Genomic DNA, 22,871 nt, shown 5'->3' with positions numbered 1-22,871 from the left:
CCTAACAAAATACACATGCATTTACCCCTTGAGTCAGAAATGCTACTTCTAGGAATTTATCCTGAAGATACACCTACAACAATATGAAAATACATTTGGACAAGATTATTGATTACAGCCTTATTTATAATTGCAAATTGTTGCGAACTATCTAATGTCCAAGTATAGAAGGTTGGTTGAATAATTACGGTACAATCACACAATGGAATACTATGCAGCTGTAAAAAGGAATGAGGAGAATCTCTATGAATCAATATGGACTGACTTCCAGAAGATATTAAGTGAGAAAAGCAAAGTGCAAAAAAGTATATACAGGATGCTACTTTTTGCATAAGAAAGGAAAAAGAAGAAAAAAAAAATATCTAGATACCATTGCCATAAAACCATAAAGGAAGGGGATGGGGGTACGGGGACATGGGATGGAAGGCATACAGGACAGAATGACACTTCTCTGAGTATTACTTTTTTGCAGAGTTTTGACTTTTGAAAGCATATGAATTTACATATCCAAAAATTAAATTAAATCAAGGAAAAAGCTATGAAGGGAAAAAAATGAAAGCATATTGAAACAAATGAATTTAATGTTATTTCAAATGTATACCATAACTACAGTGAAAGGAAAAAAACCAATTAATCCAAGTAATTTATGAACACAGTATTTGACTATACGTCCTCAAGACTTGGGCAAGGTAGTGTATGGAGATAGGAAGGAAGAATTGCAAACAGATTTTGAACTTTTTAAAATTGGTCTGTTTATTGTAGTGACAGATGTGAAGAAATTTTGAAACTATTTTAGATGCATTCTAGGATTGAGCAAAGGAGTAACGATGCTGATGCTGTTGTGTAAATGTGTTGATGTTGAGCCAGGGCTTTCATGGTAGAAGAGATACAAATACAGAATAAAAGAAGGCAAGGAAGAAACCTGTGAGGATGGTTTGTAACTGGAGGTATTGGTTATTTTTTTAAAAAGTGTGTGTGTGTGTTTGTATCTAGCAAGAGAGAGGATGTGCAAGAGTGTGAGTGCACAAGACAGCACATGTGTTGTCTTGTAAACATATAAAAAGAAAATGGGGTAAAATTTTAAGAATAATGAGTATGGGTAAAAGGTATACAGATGTTCTTTGTATTATTTTATTTTTATTTTTGCAAATAAAAATGTTTTTACAAAACTTGTGACATAGATATTTTCATTTGTGAAAATACATAAAATATTTTCTTCTGAAAAATTAACTTGATATTTTCCTAGAGTATGTGTATTTTATGGTGCTATAACAATTAACGAATATTTTGTTAATGAAAGTACATGAAAAAAATTTATGTTGTAGAAATAAAATCAGATTTTTAAAATATAATTTATGCAAACAGATAAAACAGAGATCTTTCACTTTAGCACATTTATATAAAACTAATTATCAAAATACTTTATTTTTATGTCAACATATCTAACCACGTAATCATGTTTAAATAGCACTGTGAAGTTACCGAGTTTCCTTACTCCCTCAAATATTCACTGTATATATTGCTATATGATCCCCAAGGAATGGATCTTTAAAACACTTACTCTTCTAATGATCGATCGAGGCCCCGGTCAGGAGATCGACGGTGAGCACGTTCTGGTGAATGACATTTTGTATTTGGCTTCATCGTAGAGCTCAAATGATAAGCATTACTTGAGTAATTCTGGCGGCGCAGTTCTTGCACAGCCCTCTCCCTAATGCAAAATAGTGAGACTTTTGAACTTTATATCCAGTGACATTATGTAGTTCAATTCATAATTTAAAATCTAACCATCATGAAATGACCAAAATCTGTTGTTATCTAAGAAACAATGCTTTCCAGGCGGAATACTACATAGAGACAAACTTACCTTTCAAAGCGCTCCGTTCCTAGTTGTCTTTTGGTAATGTCTAAATCAGTTTCCAATTGTGTTACGACATTCCTGAACTGGGCCACGTCTCTACTCTGGATGGCCCTGTGTAAAAGAACATAAGAGTGACAGTTGATTAAACTTAAAACATGGCTAGGACCCCCAGAATACATCAAACCATGCTGGCAATGACTTCTCAGCTGGACCTAAGCCAAACTGTGATTTTTATGGATAGATGTATTAGTACATCGAAAATATGCCAATTTTGGATGTAGTAAATGTGCAAAGTAGCCTACTTGAAAAGGCTAAGCTGTCCTCGTCCCTTTCAATTAGTTAAACTTTCTCTATCTTAGTTTCCCTATGTTTAGATGGGGTTATATCATCTATTTACTGCAAATCTTTTCTTTTTTTTCCTTTTTGGTGAGGAAGATTGGCCCTGAGCTAACATCTGTTGTCAATCTTCCTCTTTTTGCTTAAGGAAGATTGTCACTGAGTTAACATCTGTGCCAATCTTCCTCTATTTTGTATGTGGGATGCCGCCACAGCATGGCCTGATTAGCGGTGTGTAGGTCCCTGCCTGGGATCCAAACTGCAAACCCTGGGCCACCAAAGTGGAGCCTGTGAACCCAACCACTACACCACCAGGCTGGCCCCTGCAAATCATTTTTATGAAAGTATTTTGAGGTATTATATGCAAAGTAGTACGATGAGCAAATAATCAACACACTGGAAATCACTAGTACCAGAATTAATACGGTCTGTTTGATACATATATATAAAATCAACCAAATGCTTTATATATACTAATAATGAAATTTGATATACACATTGTTGAAAACATAAAATCTCTTCAATCTAACAGGATCTTCCTTAGGGCTATGGCCTCAAACAAAGCCTTGAACACCCTGTGATAAGGCACTATCATAAAGAAGATAATGACAGAGATGAATGCTGCTTGCACAGAACATTCTATCCTCTTTGCTGCTTTTAGGACTGCGTTAGTGACTGCTGAAATCTAAAAGTTGAGAGACTATGAGCGCAAAAGCTCATCATGCTTACCAGCTCTAAGTGATAGTACTTCCTAGCCAGTCTAAAACAAATGCACCCCTAAAGGAGGGAGTTTTGGCACACTTCACTAAGGCAGATTTCCACCAACTAGCTTGAGAAAGCGATCCTGTAGAAGCGGTTGGAAGAATCACAAAAGCTCAGCTGCAGCGACTGAACAGAACGACTCAGTCACAGCTGCCAGAACCTGAAAACAGTTTCTGAAGGAAGCTGGCCCTGGCTTTGCAGCCGTTGCTTTGTCAGGGGCTCCCATGAGAGACTGATTCCCGAGAATATGATTCCTATCCTGCCCCAGGTCCCATGCTCAGACAGGAGGGCAGAGCAGAGGTTGGACAAAGAAGTGACAGAGATGGGACAGATAAGAACAGAGGCTAAGGGTCCCTACCAGTTTTTGTGAAAGGTGACCAAGTTTAATAATAAAATATTCACTATCCAGGCAGGCATTTCCATACAACCCTGCAGCCAGGGGTCTTATAGTAAGGTGCTAATGGTGCTAGGGATTCTGGAAAAAAACAGCCAAAATCAGTGCTCTGGGGGAAGTCTTCAGTTCTTCTAGGATATATGTACAGGTGCACAAGGAAACACTACGTGACAAACGGGAAGACTAGGTAGCAATACCAGCCAGGCCCATAAATTGAAAAATTCTTCTGGTTTCAGAAGGGCTTAATGTTTTTTCTAATCTGGTTATAATATTTCTTAAAGGCAATATTTTAGATCGGACATTCTATTATACCCAAAGCTCTGTTGGAAACAATCAACAGAGATGGTTAAACTTAAATTTAGATAAACATATAACAGAAATAAAGTAGTAAATCTTAAGCAAGTCACAAAATTTCTGGTCCTCAGTTTAATTAATGGCAAATTATGGGTGCTAAATTGTCTAAATTCCAGCTTTAAAATTCTACTAACCTATAGGTATCAAAAATTTAAGAAATATGAATTTGTTATTACATTGTTAACCAACTCACATTTTATTTTCTGCCAAACAAAGGTGTTCTTTAAGAAGCTGAATTTCAGATTCCTTTTCTTGAAGCGCTATCTGAGACTGATATTCTTTGTCTCGATTGGCCATCAGCAAAGCTTCTAGATTCTGCATGGAGATTCTCTCATTTGTCATCTGACTCCTGAGGAGTTCTATTTCAGAGCGAGCAGAATCTAACTCATTCTCCATCTGTACAATAACAGGAAGATATCTGTACTTATCCCCATTCATTCACTTAACTGATATATTATCAGAGCTCCATAAAAGTTTTTTGTTATAAACTGACAACCCATTTTAATTTCTTGATTAGAAATTGTGTCCTCCTTCTTATCAAAGACACATACACACCACCCTCCCCAACACACACGATCACTTTCCCCAACTCTCTGATCAGGCAGAAAATTCATTAATGTAAGTAAGACTTCTTAATTCCAAACTGCAAAAAATTTCCATTTCTAGCTGTGATATTTCTTTATGTATTTCTGCATGCCTGACATGGTGATATCCATGACTCTTGCTTTGTCCTGAGTTAGGTGACTTACAAACACCTAACTACCTTAGGGAATGTCATTGTACCCCATAGTCAAGGAAGATAAGGAGTAAGTGCACATTCCTTCTCTTGCATAAATCTGTGGAAAGCCTCATTTTTTGAAGATTATCTTGAGCCTAGAATATACTCTGTAGGTCAAATGTTTCTTCTAAAAGATGAAAACCAGACATTACTATTTAGAAAAACATTAGTCCTTATCTCATAATACACATTATAATAAATTACATATTCATTTAAAAAGTTAAATTTGAAAAGATAAAACTCTAAGAAAAGAGAATTAAATAAAAATGAAATCATTTGGAGGCCGGCCTGGTGGCATAGTGGTTACGTTCATGCGCTCTGCTTTGGCAGCCCGGGGTTCCCAGGTTCGGATCCTGGGCATGGACTTAGCATTGCTTGTCAAGGCATGTGGTGGCAGCATCCCACATAAAACAGAGGAAGACTGACACAGATGTTAGTTCAGTGACAACCTTCCTCAAGCAAAAAGAGGAAGACTGGCAACAGATGTTAGCTCAGGGCCAATCTTCCTCATAAAAAAAAAAGAAAAGAAAGAAAGTACTTGGGGAGGGATAGGCAGGTAGGCGAGATATCTGACCATATAAAAAAGAGACACTAATGGTTAACATAAACTTAACCAAAATTTATAAGGAAACAACCAGAAGAAAATAAACTCAGTAAATAAAGAATTAATATCTTACTAATATAAGGAACTCATATAAGTCGATGAGAAATAGAAACTAATGATATGAACAGAAAATTTATAAAATACAACTAATTAGTAAACATACGGAATAGATTTGTGCTTACTACTAATCAAAGAAACATAAATTAAAACAAGATGCTATTTCTAGTCCAGGGTTTCTTAACCTTGACACTGACTTTTTGGGTTGGATAATTATTTGGTGTAGGGAGCTGTCCTATGCATTATAGGATGTTTAGCAGGAGACCTGGCCCCTATTCACTACAGGCCAGTAGCATCCCCCTACTCGAGTCATGACAATCAAAAATGTCTCCAGACATTGCAAAATGTCCACTGGGGAGCAAAATTTCTTTCAGTTGGACCACTGTTCTAGTTTATCAAATTGGCAAATTTCTTAGTGTGTGTTGATTAACATTAAAATGGGCAATGCAATCTCATATACTCTGCTGACAGGAATATAAAATGGAGCAAATAGCGATGCCGTTTTTTTGTAATAGCTTTTTTGGAATATAATTCACATGTCATACAACTCACCCATTTAAAGTGTACAATACAATGGTTTTTAGTATATTAACAGAGTTGTAGAACTTTTTCATCATCCCAAAATGAAACCCAGTACCCATTAGCAGTCATTCCCTGCACCCCCGATCCCAACCCCAGCAATCCCTAATCTACCGTCTACATGATCTACCTTATTATGGACATTTCATATAAACGGAAGCATACAATGTGTGTGTGGTCTTTTGTGACTGACTTCCTTCACTTAGCATAATGTTTTCAGGAATCATTCATGTTTTAGCAGGTATCAATAATTCATTACTTTTATTGACAAATAATATTCCCTTGCATAGATATAGGAACATCTGAGTTGTTTACACCTTCTGGCTATTACAAATAATGCTGCTAAGAACATTTGTGTACAAGTTTTCCCATGGAGCTGTTTTCATTTCTTTTTGATAAATAGGAGTGGAATTTCTGGGCTTCATGGTAATCCTATTTTTAATATTTTGAGGAACTGTCAAAATGTTTTCCAAAGTGGCCTCACTATTTTACATTCCCACCAGCAATGTATGAGGGCTTCAAATCTCTACATCTTTGCCAATACTTCTGTCTTTTTTTATTATAGCCATCCTAGTGGTTGTGAAATGGCATACTTTTGACTTGCATTTCTCCGGTTATTAATGATGTTGAGCATCTTTTCATGTGCTTGTTAGCCATTTATGTATCTTCTTCAGAGAACTGTCTACTGAGATCCTTTGCTCATTTTTTTCAGTTGGATTATTATTAAGTTACAAGAGTTCTTTATATTTCTAGATACAAATCTCTTATCAGATTTATGATATGAAAATTTTTTCCCATTCTGTGCATTGTCTTTTGATTTTACTGATGATATCATTTACAGCACGAAGTTTTTTATTTTGATGAAGTCCTTTTAATCTATTTTGCTTTTGTTGCTTTTTTTTTTTTTTAAAGATTTTATTTTTTTCCTTTTTCTCCCCAAAGGCCCTGGGACATAGTTGTATATTCTTAGTTGTGGGTCCTTCTAGTTGTGGCATGTGGGATGCTGCCTCAGGGTGGCTCGATCAGCGGTGCCACGTCTGCACCCAGGATTCGAACCGACAAAACACTGGGCTGCCTGCAGCGGAGCACAAGAACTTAACCACTCGGCCAAGGGGCCAGCCCCTTGTTGCTTATGTTTTTGATGTATATCTAAGAAAGTATTATCTAATCCAAAGTCACAAAGATTTACCTTTATGTTTTCTTCTCAATAGTTTTATAATTTTAGCTCTTACATACAGGCCTATAATCCATTTTAAGTTAATTTTTGCATATGGTATGTGATAGGAATCGAACTTCATTCTTTTCCACATAGATGTTCAGTTGTCTCAGTACCATTTGTTGAAAAGGCTATTATTTTCCCCATTAAATTGTATTGAAACAAATTTTTAAAAAATCATTTGGTCACAAATGTAAGAGTTTATTTCTGGACTCTCAGTTCTGTTCCATTGAGCCATATGTTTTTCCTTATGCTATTACTACACTGTCTTAATTACTATAGTTTTGTAGCCAGTTTTGAAATTGGAAGTGTTAGTCCTCTCACTTTGTTCTTCTTTTTCAAGATTGTTTTGCCTATTCTAGGTCACTTGCACTTCCATATTAATTTTATATCATCTTGTCAATTTCTACAAAGAAGCCAGTTGGGATTCTGATAGGCATTGTATTGAACTTGTAGATCAATTTGGGGAAGTATTGCCATTTTAACAATGTTAAGTCTTCTAATCCATGAATATGAGACGTTTTTCCAGTTACATAGGTCTTCTTTAATTTCTTTGACAATGTTTTGTAGCTTTGTAAAGCACAAGTTTTGCACCTCTTTTGTTAAATTTATTCCTAAGTATTTTATTCTTTCTTGAGGCTATACTTTCTGGTGCAATTCCATTTGATGGAATTGTTTTCTTATTTTCATTTTTGGATCATTCATTGTCAATGTATAGAAATGTAACTGATTATTGCATATTGATCTTGTATCTTGCAACCTTGATAAACTCATTTATTAGTTTTAATCATTCTTTAGTAGATTCCTGAGGATTTTCTATATCCAAGATCATTAATCTGCGAATAGAGATAGTTTTATTTCTTTACCAGTCTGGATGTCTTTTATTTCTTTTTCTTGCCTGATTGCCCAGGTTAGAACCTCCAGTACAATGCTGAATAAAAGAGGTGAGACAGGCATTCTTGTCTTGTTACTGACAAGAAAGAGGAAATCAATTTAGTCTTTCACTATTAAGTATGATGTTAGCTGTGGTTTTTTGTAGATGCTCTTTATCAGAGATAGTTAGTTTTCTTCTATTGCTAGTTTATAGAATGTTTTTATCATGAAATGGTATTAGATTTTGTCAAGTGCTTTTTCTGCATCTATTGAGATGATCATTGGTTTTTGTTCTCTACTCTATTGATATGATGTATTTCATTAATTGATTTTTGGGTATTAAACCAATCTTGTATTCCTGGGATAAATCCACTTGATCATGGCATAAAAATCTGTTTTATATGTTGTTGAATTCAGTTTTCTATTAATTTCTTAAGAATTTTTCATCTAAATTCATAAGAGATATTGATCTGCAGTCTTCTTTTCTTATGATGTCTTTGGTTTTGGCATCGGGGCAATACTGGCTTCATATAAGCATTGGGAAGTGGTCTTTCCTCTATTTTTGGAAGAGTTTGTGAAAACTTTGTATCAATTCATCTTTAGACATTTGGAGAATTCACAACTGGAGCCTCAATTTCTCTTTATGGAAGTTTTAAAATTACTAATTCAATCTCTTTACTTATTATGGATATATCCAGATTTTCTATTTTTCCTTGAATCAGTTTCAGTACTCTGTGTCTCTCTGGGAATGTACTGATCTCACCTAAGTTATCTAATTTTTGGCATTTATTGGCTCATAATATTCCCTTATAATCCTTTTATTTTCTGTAAGGTTGGCAGTGATGAGCCCTCTTTCATTCCTGGTTTTAGCAATTTGACATGTCTCTCTCTCTTTCTCTAGGTCATTCTAGCTAAGGTTTTGTCAATTTTGTTGATATTGTAAAAGAACGAGATTTGTTTTTTTGATATTCTCTTTTGTTTTCTCATCTTGATTTCATTAATTTCTGTTCTAATCTTTATTATTTCTCTCATTCCTCTTACTTTAGGTTTACTTTGCTCCTCTTTTTCTAGGGTCCTATGTGGAAGGTTAGGTTAGTGATTTGAGGTCTTTCTTCTTTTTTAATATAGGAATTTACACCTATAAATATCCCTCTAAGTACTGTTTTAATTGGATCTTATAAGTTTTGGCACACTGTGTTTTCATTTTCATAATATCAGAGTATTTTCTTTTTCCTTTGTGATTTCTTCCCTGATTCACTGGTATTTGAGAGTGTGTTGCTCAATTTCCATGTATTTGTGAATTTCTCAAGTTTCCTTCTTTTACTGATTCCTAACAATTTCATTCTTGGGGAAGAACATATTTTGTATGATTTGAATCCTTTTAAATATATTGAGTCTTGTTTTATGGCCTAACATATCTCTACCTGAAGGGTCTTCCATGTGCAATTGAGAAGACTGTATTCCATTGTTGTTCGGTAGACTGTTTTACAGATTTCTGTTAGTCTAGTTTGATTTTAGCTTTGTTGGAGTCTTCTATCTCCTTGATGTTCTGACTAGTTGCTTTCTTTATTATTGCGAGTGGGGAATCGAAGTTTCCAACTATCATTATTGAACTATTTATTTTCACATAAATACAGAAATGTTATTCCTATATAGCTCTATTTCTTCTGCCCCTCTTTAGTGCTATTAGTATTTTATAAGTTACATCTATATATGTCACAGGTCCAGCAATATAGTGTTATAATGATTACTTTTTAATTAAAATATCTTTTAAAGACGTTGGGGCCAGCCCAATGGTATAGCGGTTAACTTCCCTGCATGCTCCACTTTGGTGGCCTTGGGTGTGCAGGTTTGGATCCCAGGTGCGGACCTATGAACCACTCATTAAGACATGCTGGCGGCATCCCACATACAAAATAGAGGACAACTGGCACAGATGTTAGCTCAGGGCCAATCTTCCTCACACATACACACAAAAATCTTTTAAAGACATTGATAGAAGAGAGCAAGCCTATATAGTCAGACTTAGTAGACAAAGAATTCAAAGCAGCTAGTTTAAATATGTTCAAAGAATGAAAGGAAATCACGTGTAAAGAGGTAAAGGAAGGTATGATGATGCTGTCTCATCAAACAGAGAATAATAATAAGGAAACAGAAATTATAAACTGTTCTCAAAGGCAGTTTCTTTTGCTTGCCATTTACCTGTTGATGGGTCATACTTTCCTGTTTCTTTGAAGGTCAATTTTTTGTTGTTGTTGAAAACTAGACACTTTAGATGATATACTGTAGCAATTCTGAATTCTGATCCTTCCCACCTCAGGGCTTGTTGTGGTTCCTGTTTGTTTCTTTGTTTATCTGTCTAGACAGTTTCCATGAAGTCTATTTCCCTTGCAGTATATAGCCTCAGATGTTGCTCCTCAGGATACCTGCACAGTCACCCTAACTTCCTTTCCACTGGCATGTGCACAGTCACTCTAAACTCTCCCCCTGGAAGGCTGTCTGACTGTCCTTCTCCTTGGTCCCCCTGTTAAGTTTCTGTGAAGTTTCTACCTGGTGTATCTCTACTGGTATCACATCTAAATGTCAGCCTCCATTAATTGCTAGCTGACTGCTCTATTGATTTTGACAATGGTCTCGGGCATAAATTGCTTCACAGTCTGATCCAATGAAATTTGGGCCCCTTTTTGGGGGTAGTTTTGAGACGAGTCTTTGAGGATTGCTCTGACCCCAGGAGGGCCCTTCTTAGCTGTCACTTTCCATGGTTCTCTGCTAAACTTCGAAGTAGTCTATTGTTTTGCTTCTTGTTATCATGAAGTTACTAGTTTCCTTTGAAAAAAAAAAGAACATTTATTGCATGACTGTTGAAATCCTTAAGATGAATTGAATGCTGCAACAGCTGCCATCTTGGATTTAGGTGTTGTTCCTTCACAGAATCCATGCCTGAATCTGTGGTATACAATTTTTCGTTGCCTCATTGGACCAGTCCCAGTGGTATTTCATCTTTTAGCCTTGGCATTCCAGTTATACTTTCTCTTCTACTTGGCAGGGTAGCCACATTTGCCACAGGTCGACTTCTGAAGGTGGCAGGCCTTAGAGCCACAACAGCGGTACAACATGTGAGTCTTATTGTGATGCTTTCCAAATGATAACATTTCCTTCATCATCTTGTTTCTGCAGCCAAGACCAAAGAGAAGGCACTTCTGCTATATTGCGCTCAGAAGCTTCTGCCCAGGGGACTATACTAGTTTCCTCTTAATTGCAAGACATCACTTTTTGAAGGCTCTCTGGCTACATATGCCAAAATTTCCACTTCTAGGAATATATCTTAAGATATAATGCAAAACGTGGTAAAAGTGCTATGCAACAAAATATTTACCATGTTGTTTTGTCCATAAATAAAAATCTTTATTGCCCAGCAAAAAGGAAATAGTGAAAGCAGAATAATCAGTTGTAATATACTGCTATTGCAAATATGCAAAAGAACACAAAAATCTGGCTAAGAAAATAAAAGATCTAGAAGAAAATGTAACAAAATGTCTATAGTAGGAGAAAGGCCCTTATTCTAGTTTTAGGTCCTGAAATCTATTGTAGTCTAAGATGATGACTACACTTTTAAAAATCCTTTGCTTCACTAAAAATTATGAGATTCTTCAAAGCACTTTTCATATTATTCCTAAGGAAATCATCCATAGCATACGTATTAATTGAAGAATATTAAAGGAAGGATATTTGGAATTCATGGTCTCAAAATTTCTCTTGAGAAGAGTTAAATAACGGACAGTATACTACATTTATTTGGAAGATAGAAAACTAAGACTTGAGTGAATTGTATTGTATATGAATTATATCTCAAAAAATATATTTTTAAAAAAGAAAAGCAAAGAAAACTAAGACTGTAGAAGGTTCTAGAATTCCTTATTCTGGTGCTTTAAATCATTTACACAGGAGAATGAAGGTGGAGATATAGATCTTTTGCCCTTAACCTCTACTTTCTCATTTAAAATTATCTGAGTGATTCTAGGAATGCAAGCCTGGTTCACTATTAAAAAATCAATCAGGGGCTGGCTCCATGGCCAAGGGGTTAAGTTTGCGCACTCCGCTGCGGTGGCCCAGGGTTCGGATCCTGGGCGCAGACATGGCACCACTCGTCAGGCCACGTTGAGGCGGCGTCCCACATCCCACAACTAGAAGGACCTGCAACTATGATATACAACTGTGTACAGGGGGGTTTTGGGGAGATAAAGCAGGAAAAAAAAAAGATTGGCATCAGTTGTTAGCCCAGGTGCCAATCCTTAAAAAAAAAAAAAAAAATCATATGACCAGGCTAAAGAAGAAAAATCACATGGACATATTAATTGACGCATAAAAAGCATTTGACAAAAATTCAATACCCATTCTCATTAAAAACTCAAAAATATAGGAATAGAGGGAAACTTCCTCAACTTGATAAAAAAAATCTACAAAATCCTACAGATAATAGAACACAATGATGAACAACTGAATGCTTTTCCTGTAAGATTGGGAAGAAGGCAAGGACATGTCTACTTTCAGCACTCTTATTCACGTAGCACTAAAGTACTAACCAGTGCAAAAAGACACAGAAATTGGAAAGAAAGAAATAAAACTGTCCCTATTTTCAGATAACATGATTGTCTACATTGAAAATTCCAAGGAATCTGCAGAAACACTCCTAAAACTAATAAGTAAGTTTGGCAAGGTCACAAGATATAAGATAAAGATTCCAAAAATCAATAGTGTTTCTATATACTGGCAATTAACACATTGATAACAAAATTAAAACTAGAATACCATTTACAATAGCTCAAAAAAAGAAGAGAGACTTTGTATTCTGTAGGTGTAAATCTAACAAAACATGTATAGAACTTACATGCTGAAAACTACACAAACCTAACAAAAGAAATCAAACAAGATCTAAATAAGATATACCATGTTCATGAATTAGAAGCCTCAGCATAGTAAAGATGTCAATTCTTCCGAAATTGACATACAGGTTTAATGCAATTCCTATCAATAACCCAAAAAGATTTTTTGCACGTACAGACAGATTATTCTAAAATTTATATGTAAAAGCAAAGAGACTGGAATAGCCAAAACAATTTTGAAAAAGCAGAATAAAGTGGATGGAATCAGTCTACCTGATTTAAAGATTTATTATGTAGCTACAGTAAATCAAGAGTACGTGGTTTTGGTGGATAGACAGACACAAAGATCGATGTAAAAGAATAGAAAACCAAGAAATAGACCCACTCAAATATATCCAACTGATTTTTCACAAAGGTACAAAATCAATTGAGTGGAGGAGAGATAGCTTTTTCAACAAATGATACTAGAGCAATTGGACGCCCATAGGCAAAAAATAAAGCTTTATGTAAAGCTCATACCTAATGCAGAAATTAATTCAAGATGGATTATGGAATTAAACGTGAAACATAAAGCTATGAAATATTTAGAACAAAACCTAGGGAAAATCTTTGGGATTTAGAGCTATACACAGAATTCTTAGATTTAAAACCAAAAGCACAATCCACAAAAGGAAAATTGAGAAATTGCACTTCATCAAAATTTAAAACTTTTGCTCTGAAAAAGTTCCTGACAAGAGGATGAAAACACAAATTATATAGTGGCAGAAAATATTTGCAAGCCACATATTTGATAAAGGACTAGTATCTGAATATATAAAACATTCTCAATACTCAACATTGAAAAAGCAAACAATCCAATGAGAATATGGAAAAAAGACACAAAGATACATTTAATCGAAGAAGATATACAGATGGCAAATAAGCACACAAAAATATGTTCAACTTTATTATTCATTAGGGAAATGCAACTAGACCACGATATAGCACTACACTTATATCAGAATGGCTAAAATAAAAAATAGTGACAACACCAAATGCTGACAAGGAGGTGGAAAAACTGGATCTTTCATACACCATTGGAGGGAATGCAAAATGGTACAGACACTTGGGAAAACAGTTTGGCATTTTCTTAAAAAACTAATCATGCAACTACCACATGACCCAAAAACTGCATTCCTGGGCATTTACAGAGAAATGAAGACTTATGTTCAGACAAAAGCCTGTACGCAAATGTTTACAATAGCTGTATTTGTAATATTAAAAAAACTGGAAATAACCCAGATGACCTTCAATGGATGAATGGTTAAACAAGCTGTGTTAAACCAATAGCACGGAATACTACTCAGCAATGTAAAGGAATGAACTACTAATACAGGCAACAATATGGATGAATCTCCAGAGAATTACACTGAGTGAAAAAGTCGAATCCTAAAAGGTTACATTCAGTATGATTCTATTAATATAACATTCTTGAAGTGACAAAATTATAGAAATGAAGAACAGATTGGTGGTTGCCAGGGGGTAAGGAGGGGTTGGGGATAGGAGGGAAGTAGATAGGGCTACACAAGGGCAATATGATGGATCCTGTGATAGAAATGTCCCATATCTTGCCTGAATCACTATCAATATTCTGGTTGTGATATTATACTATAATTTTGCAAGAAGTTACCATTGGGAGGTACCAGGTAAAGGACACACAGGATTTCTTTGTATTATATACTACAATTGCATGTGAATCTACAATTATCTAAAAAAAAAAAAGGTTTAATTTAGAAAAAATTATTTGAGTGTCTCCTGTATGCAGAGTACAGTTGAACAAATACAAAGATACAAATTCCTTGCACTTGAAATTACAGCTTATCATGGGGATAAATATATAAACATAAATAACTGAATTCCAAAGCTAAAAACAATTTATGTCAGGAGTATTTTAAAATATCATGAGAATTAGCCTGACCATTTCACACTCATTTGGATAACTATTAACAAACAAAGAAAAACTAGGGGCAGGCCTGGTGGCATAGTGGTTAAGTTCATGTGCTCCGCTTTGGTGGCCCAATGTTTGCAGTTTGGGATACTGGGCACGGACCTACACACCAGTCATCAAGCCATGCTGTGGCAGCATCCCATATACAAAAGAGAGGAAGACTTGCACAGATATTAGCTCAGGGACAATCTTCCTCAAACAAAAAGAGGAAGATTAGCAACAGATGTTAGCCCAGGGCCAATTTTCCTCTCCAAAAAGAAAGAAAAGAAAAAACTAAAACTAAAAAATAATTGTTGGCAAAGATGTGGAGAAATTAGAACTCTTGTGCATTGTTGGTGGGAATGTAAAATGGTATGGACACTGTGGAAAATAGTATGGAGTTTCCTAAAAAAATAAAAAAATAGAATTATCATGTGATCCAGAAATCCAACTTCTGGGTATAGGCCCCACAGAATTGAAAGCAGGGTCTTGAAGAGATATTTGTACACCCACGTTCATAGTAAACATGATAGCAGAGTGTCCATCAACTGACGAATGGATAAGCAAAATGTGGTGTATACATACAATGGACTATTAGCCTTAAAAAGGAAAGAAATTCTGGGGCTGGCCCCGTGGCCGAGTGGTTAAGTTCGCGCGCTCCGCTGCAGGCGGCCCAGTGTTTCGTTGGTTTGAATCCTGGGCGCGGACATGGCACTGCTCGTCAGACCACGCTGAGGCAGCGTCCCACATACCACAACTAGAAGAACCCACAACGAAGAATACACAACTATATACCGGGGGGCTTTGGGGAGAAAAAGGAAAAAATAAAATCTTTAAAAAAATAAAATAAAAAAAAAAAAAGGAAAGAAATTCTGCAATATGCTACAACATGGATGTACCTTGAAGACATTATGATAAGCCAAGTAAGCCAGTCACAAAAAGACAAATACTGTATGATTCCACTTATAGGAGGTACTAAGAGTTGTCAAAATCATAGCAACAGAAAATATAATGGTGGTAGCCAGGGGCTGGGGGGGAGGGAAGAACGGAGAGTTATTGTTTCACAGGCATGGAGTTTCAAACTTACAAGATGAAAAGAGTCATGGGCATGGATGGCAGTGATGGCTGCACAACAATGTGAATGTATTTAATACCAGTGAACCGTACACTTAAAAATGGCTAAGATGGGAAAGGTTATGTTACATGTATTTTAACACAATAAAAGAAAAAAATACTATGAGAATAGTAAATAAGCTATAAAAAATGGAGTAAACATCCTTAAAATATTAAAAAATTAATATAAATCATTACCAACTTCATATATAGTTCTACTGCTAAGGGTAACGATTTTAAAGCTTAAAGATTACTGGAATATAGCATACTTCATCACAGTGCATTATTATTTTAATAAGCTTTGGGATAACATTTTCTGGCATTTCATCTTTATATTGTTTCAACTGTTATAATAACATGCATTACTTTCCCAATTTGAAACCACCAAGTAAAAAATGTTTAAAAAAAAATAAGGACATATTGTTTGAATTTTTACAGTGAGTATCTATTTACGAGTTACTTTCATCATTAAAAAGTTCTTGCTCAAACAGAAAACAATTTAGGGAAGAGTCTGAGAATTCTGCCATATATCACCTTTTTAATAAAATATAGTGGATTCCTACAGAAACCAACCAGACACATGATATTCATATGTATCATACCCTCCTAACAAACAGTAGACTAACAAAATAAGAAGTTCAACAGGTTTTGGTAATAACAGAAATCTAAACATGACCAAAATTTGTTGATATTTCAATTATAACTACGCACTTTATACACATTTCCCTTTAGGATCGGGGCTCCATCTATCTTTCCAAATGCATCTTCAGCCACTTTCACCCATGCATGTTCACTGGCCATTGCAAATTACCTACACTGACTCAAGAATTCATTATACCTCCATACCATTGCCTGTGCTGTTGTTCCCTAGGAATGGAGTGCCTCATCTTTTCTGAGCTCAGTAGTACCTCCTTGTGAACTCCTCCCCGACACACATAGACTGAATAGGAATTTCCTCTCTAAAACCTTGACTATTTCTTATTAGAATAACATTCATCCCAAATTATTTGTATGTCAATACTGGGAGGTCCTGGAGGGCAGGGGTCTGTATCTTTTCAATGCTATATTCACAGTGACAAGAACAATGCCAGGCACACACTAGATACAATCAAATAAATTACAGTTTAAAAGAACCCAGTAATTACTAAATAAATTTAGCTTAAAAGAATATCGTTAAAATTATAATTTAGCTGGGTAAACCTCAACCTCATGGTTCTTTGCTGATTGCTACATCAATGTGTTTTACAATTCTTCTGGCTAAAAGTAAATGCAAATTACATACTCAAAGGAAGAGTTTCTGTTATGTTCTTGGGTTGTTTGGAACATAGTGGTCATAAATTAATATCTCAGACTTTAAAAATAAAATCTAAAGTTGAAAGATTGATGTAATATTTTATAAAAAAAGAATTTATTTTCCTAAAGTTGTAATTTTATAATAATAGTAATATTAAAAGTACCATTTAAAAATGTATTACATACCATTTCTATTTCTTGATCTTTAGCAACCAGCTGTCGATTAAGAAGTTCTTTGCTTGAGTCAAGTTTAATACAAAGTTCCCTTGTAGAAGACAAATCTGCAAGGGCAGACACTTTTTCAAACTGAACCTTCTGAAGCTCCTCTTCCATCTTTACAACAGACTTATGTAAAGTAGAAATCTGGGACTTGTAAGACCTTTCTGCATTTAAGTGCTGCAAGGACAAAATTTTATATATATACATATATATATATACACACACATCTACATATATGTACACATATATACATATATATATATATACATTTTGTAACTTAAAAAACTACAACATGGAAAACAAAGTGGGGCAAATCTTTTAATGATAGTACACTTAGATTATAAGGAACTTTAGATATAGGTGGTAACAATATGTACAAAAAACTCTGGGAAAGATAAATTTGGGTTTCAGATTTCTATACATAAAGTCCATGAGTAAGGTGGTCAACTGGTCATTGTTTTAAATGTACTTAGAAAACAACTTTCCCATTTAAAAGTCTCAGCCCCAAAGCTACTTGAGATATACATGTTTGGTCTATAGTTCTGTCTATATTTGTCACAGTTTCAATTATTCTATAATATAAATATTATTGCTGTTAAAGACAAAACATGTGTCACTGTTTCATTCACAAATATCCATTTTCCAATTCTTGAATTGCATGTTGATATTGATCATAATATCATATAATGAGGACTGATAACTCTCTAGCACTTATTAATACCTCTAGGTAAAAGGATTCTGGGCAAATATAAATTAAGAATACATCCACATTATGGGAAATAAGAGCACATTTAAAAAACTGTAATATGAGATACAAGTTATATAAATGCTTTCAAACATTCAAGATAATTCTGCCTCCCCTTTTTTTCAGAAAAAATGTCTTACGTAAGTACACTGCCACCTACAGAGAAGTACTTGCTATTACGTGAAGCTAACAGAACTGAGAGGCAAATAAAGAAATTTTTCTGCTTTTACAAGTACAAAGCACAAAACAATTGCTCATGGAATAAGTTATTTGGCTACAATTCACTCCTACCTTTTTTCTTCCCTTCCTTCCTTATTCACTCCTACCTTTTTTCTTCCCTTCCTTCCTTATTCACTCCTACCTTTTTTCTTCCCTTCCTTCCTTATTCACTCCTACCTTTTTTCTTCCCTTCCTTCCTTATTCACTCTATTTCTTACTTATTCTTCAAACAACCTTCTATCCATTCATCTACTCACATGTCTATCCACCCATTACATATTTATTGAGTATATTCTACATTCTAGTCAATGTGCCTAGATGCATATCCAACGCACCTGTAAGCAAAATAGTCTCTGTTCTCATGAAACTTACAGATTATGGGGGAGTCATGCATAGATCAAATACTCACACAGATGAATAAGTATAAATACATATTAAGCAAATACTTCTAGAGAAAAAAGTGTACAACAAAGGAAAGTGACCTAGACGGGCAGGGTCAGGGAAGTCAGGAAAGGCTTCCCTAAGTAAAGGATCCTAGAGCTGAGATCTGTAAGGTGAGTAGATATAGAGTGTGTTGTGGGAGCAGCATTTCAAATCAAAGGAATGCTAAGTGCAAAGGCCCTGGAGGGAGTGTGTGGAGGAAGTGAAATGACATGCTCCAAGAACAGAGAGAAGGCTAGTATGGCTGGAGCTCAGATAGCACAGGGAAGAGTGATAGGAGACACAGTCAAAAAGGTTTACAAAATTCACAAGACACAGCCTACTAAATTGGGTTAAAATTTAAGTTTTTATCCATTGAAACGTCTTAAAGAGAGAGGTGATGCAATGAGTTTTGTGTTTTGGAAAGATCACTCTGGATGTTTCAAGTTCTAGTAAGATAGTTGACTAAGCTAAGAGGAAAACCTTCTGGATAAAATAGAACAAAAAAGATATTTTTGCAATTCATAGCTGAGTTTTCAGGGAAGAAAGAGAAATTCTCACATGCCCAAAACAAAGAGAAAACAAAGCCAGAGCAGTAAGTAAATGAGCAGGCCTAAGGCTAAGAGTTAGGGGTAGGAAGACTCAGTAACAGTAACTGGCTTATGGTTCAACATTCAAGCAAGGGTAGGAGACAAGAATTTAGGACTAATGGAGAGCTGGAACTGAGACTATAATCTGGAACCCTTAAAAGGAGGCTCCAGAAGAAAAAATCCACTCAACCTCACAGAGAAACAACCAAAAGTTTATCTTGACCTAGTTTTTGAATAGGGAAAAAAATGTCTTCTGTAAGAAACGGAAATGTTAGGTCTGACTTCACTCAATTTTGGAGTCTCACTTTACACTACCCATCCCCAACTGTAAACTTTAACATAAAGTTTGTCCCATGCAAATGATAATCCAGAATCCCTTTATAGAAGCAAACCCATCTCCCTAGCCATACAAGATTCTAGGGAGGGGGAAAAGTCTCGCTTAAGAGGAGCATACAATCAAACACAGGAGGACACAATCCATCATGAGTGAGAGTCAGAGCAACATAACACATAGCAGGTTCAGACTTCTAGAACTTCAAATTATTGAACAAAATATTTTAGAAGGCATGGGAAAATATACTTAAAAAATTTAAAGACATTTAAAAAATTGAAAAGAAAAGAATACAACATAAAAAAATAGGCACATTTGAAGAAGAATCAAACAGAACTTCTGGAAAGAAAGGAAAAGTAGTCAAGAAAGTGAAAATTTTAATGAATGCATCAAAGAATAGACTAATACAGCTGAAAAGGGAAGAATGAACTAGAGGACAGATCACAGCATAGAGAGATAAACATATGGAAACTATGCTACGAAGATTAATAAATATTTAGACTAGAAGATTCAAAAAGCATATTATAAAAGTTGAGGGAGACAGTAGAGTGAATTTGGAGGCAGTAATACTCAAAGAAATAACATCTGAGAATTTTCCAAAATTAATAAAAGGCATGATTACTCAGACTGAAAAAGTACAACAAAACAAACCCCCCTCCCAATAAATCCATACCTAGACACATAATAGTGACACTACAAACAAGGAGAACAAGAAGACTTGAAAAGGAACCAATGACAAAAGATAGACTTATAAAGAATGATAATTAGAATGAGAAAAGATTTCTCAAAAAAAAGAGGCAACAATTATTTTTAAAGTTATCAAGGGAAAATAACTCTCAATGTACAATTCCATACTCAGCTAAACCAACGTTCAAAAATGAAAGTAAAATAAAGCCATTTTCACATAAAGGCTGAGAAAATTAACTCACAGATCAAAGAAAGGAAGTAATTTGAAGAAAAGAAATTGAATTTAGAAGAAAGAAATAGAATGCCAAAAGTAATGATGATTGAAGAAGTTCATAAACATAGGGGGGGATACAAATAAGTATTGACTGAAAGAATAAGAATAGTAATGATTTATTTTTAAGGACATAAAAAAACCAAGGTGGAACTAAAATAGTACACAATAATATTCCAAAAGATTGGTGTGTGTGTGTGACAGAAAGAGAGAGAATGAGAGAGGGCACACATGCACTACTAAGCAGTGTTGGGCTCAGTATTCAAATATTCTTAGGACCATGTATTGTTTAGGAGGAGGGTTGGAGATACTAACAATAGACTTTGTTAAATATGCATATTACAATTTTAACTACTAAAATAGTAGATTGAAAAAAATAACTTCCAGACCAATGAAAAGTGGGGGTAGGAAGTGTGTAAATAAAACAAAGACATAGACAAATAAAAAGAAAGAAATAAACATAAAAGAATCACAAGTAGAAAGTACAAAATAAATCAGTAATAGTAAACCTAAATGTGCCAGTAATTCAAATAAATACAAATGGATTAAACTTATCAGTTAATAGAAAGATATTCTCAGATTGAATTTTTTAAAAAATCAAGCTATATGATATTTATTAGAGTCAAACAGTTGAAAAGAATTTTAAAAAGATATATAATACTTCTGTTTCCAGCTATGATAAGATAAGTGGCACTGAACTTATCCTCCCACTGTTAACAACGAGAAAACTAGTTTAAAAAAAATAAATAATTGCTTCCAAACATAGGACAACAGGCAGCACAGAACTGTGATCTCTGATAGAAGGAAAACAAACAAGGTGAGCCCTATGATCATCCCACTTTCTGTCTGGAGACATTTTCCAGTCTGTGGCTCAGGGAAAGAAACTTCAATCACAGCATGGTTGTTTGGCTGAGTTGATGAGACAGAAAAAAGCACCTGAAATGTGTGAGGGCAGGGTTCCAGAAACAAGGGATCTACACAAAAAAGATATCCAGAAATTTGCCTAGGAGTCTCCTTGAGTCTGTTGTTGAACACTGAGCCATGAAAATATAGAGTGAAACTCTAGAAGCCTTGGAAAGAACAACTAGAGAGCTCTAAAGTAAACAATTCTAAGCTGATACATGGTTGAGAGATATCAAAGTTTGAACCTGCCAAAGTGAAGAGTCCTTAATGAACATGCTGGGCTGAGCATTTAATAGAGAATCCAGAAGGACTGCACCTCAGTGGTAGGGCTAAACTAGGATTAAAGAAAAGACTACTTTAGATCTGTCCTAGAAAAGCTTAAAAACAATCTTGAAAGTATCAGTTGATCTGCAAGTAATTTAACAGCCTGCCAGAACAAATCCAACACTCTTGAAGGAAGACAACAAAATCCAATGTTCAACAAAGTAAAATTCACAATGTCCAGCATCCAATTAAAAAATACCGGACATGTAAAGATGCAGGAAAATGTGACCCAAAAGCAGGATAAAAATCAGTTGATGTAAATAAATGCAAAAATGACAAAGATGATAGTATTAGTAGACAAGGGCTTTAAAATAGCTATTACCCAGACAAGAAGGAGTAACAAGGTCTGAATTACCACGTTGCCACAAACAAGTAGGAAGATGGACAAAACATAGGAGTGAAAAACCTATTTCCAGACAATGGATAGCAGGTAGCAGAGAATTATGATCTCTGAGGGAAAGAAAACAAACAAGGTGAACCCTATGGTTGCCACAGCATCCTGCCTAGAGGTGAATTCTGGACTGTGATGCAGGAAAAATGAACCAAAATACAGTCCAGTGATCTTACTGAGTTCAAAAGATAAAGATCAGGGTTCAGGGAAGTTGAAGTGGCTAGAACTTGTGGAGCAGAGCATCAGAGAGAAGAGAGTTATGCAGAGAAGGAGTTCCAGAAATCTGCATATGCACAAGTGAAACTCCATGAGGTGAGGCAAAAAACAACTTCCTAGGAAAGAACAATTACCAAAAAACTTGTGAGCCAAACAATTCCCACAGCTCATATAGGACCAGGAATCACTCAAAATCTCATCAGCCAGAGTGGAGACACTTCAACACTTCATTGACTATACAAGCAATCAATAGAGACCCAAGAAGGGTCACATCTTAGAAGTGGGGATAAAGTAGCCCTAGAATAAAGACTAGTCTAGAGCTCTCCTAAAGAGCTTATAAACAATCCTTGAAAAGATAAAGTGAATGTCAATTAACTTAACAGTTTGACAAAATAAACCTGATATTTTTAAAATCGAGCTCTCAACAATGTAAAATTAACAATGTCTAGAATACAATCAGAACTTACTGACTGGGCCCAGAAATAG

General features: G+C 35.1%; 1 protein-coding gene and 1 pseudogene across 15 annotated transcripts in view; both read right to left on the bottom strand.

The window, feature by feature from the left end:
• TSGA10 (testis specific 10) overlaps positions 1-22,871 on the bottom strand; it is a 114,834-nt gene that overhangs the window by 2,909 nt on the left and 89,054 nt on the right. For 9 of the 15 annotated variants that reach the window (XM_044772966.2, XM_070511652.1, XM_044772967.2 and 6 more), the window contains 4 exons: positions 17,256-17,465; positions 3,901-4,103; positions 1,868-1,972; positions 1,562-1,711 (listed from right to left, as the gene is read on the bottom strand). In XM_044772966.2, coding sequence (XP_044628901.1) covers positions 1,562-1,711; positions 1,868-1,972; positions 3,901-4,103; positions 17,256-17,465 — 668 coding nt within the window. Of the gene's footprint in view, positions 1-1,557; positions 1,712-1,867; positions 1,973-3,900; positions 4,104-17,255; positions 17,466-22,871 lie in introns of those variants that run through there. The other 6 variants (XM_070511656.1, XM_044772964.2, XM_070511657.1 and 3 more) reach the window with 4 other exon arrangements.
• LOC123286727 (large ribosomal subunit protein eL37 pseudogene) lies at positions 6,830-12,066 on the bottom strand (annotated as a pseudogene).

The sequence above is a fragment of the Equus asinus genome, chromosome 6 (genome assembly GCF_041296235.1).
Source record: "Equus asinus isolate D_3611 breed Donkey chromosome 6, EquAss-T2T_v2, whole genome shotgun sequence".
NCBI classification, from domain to species: Eukaryota; Metazoa; Chordata; class Mammalia; order Perissodactyla; family Equidae; genus Equus; species Equus asinus.
The sequence above is the reverse complement of the archived record's forward strand: the minus strand, read 5'-3'. Positions and strand labels throughout refer to the sequence as shown.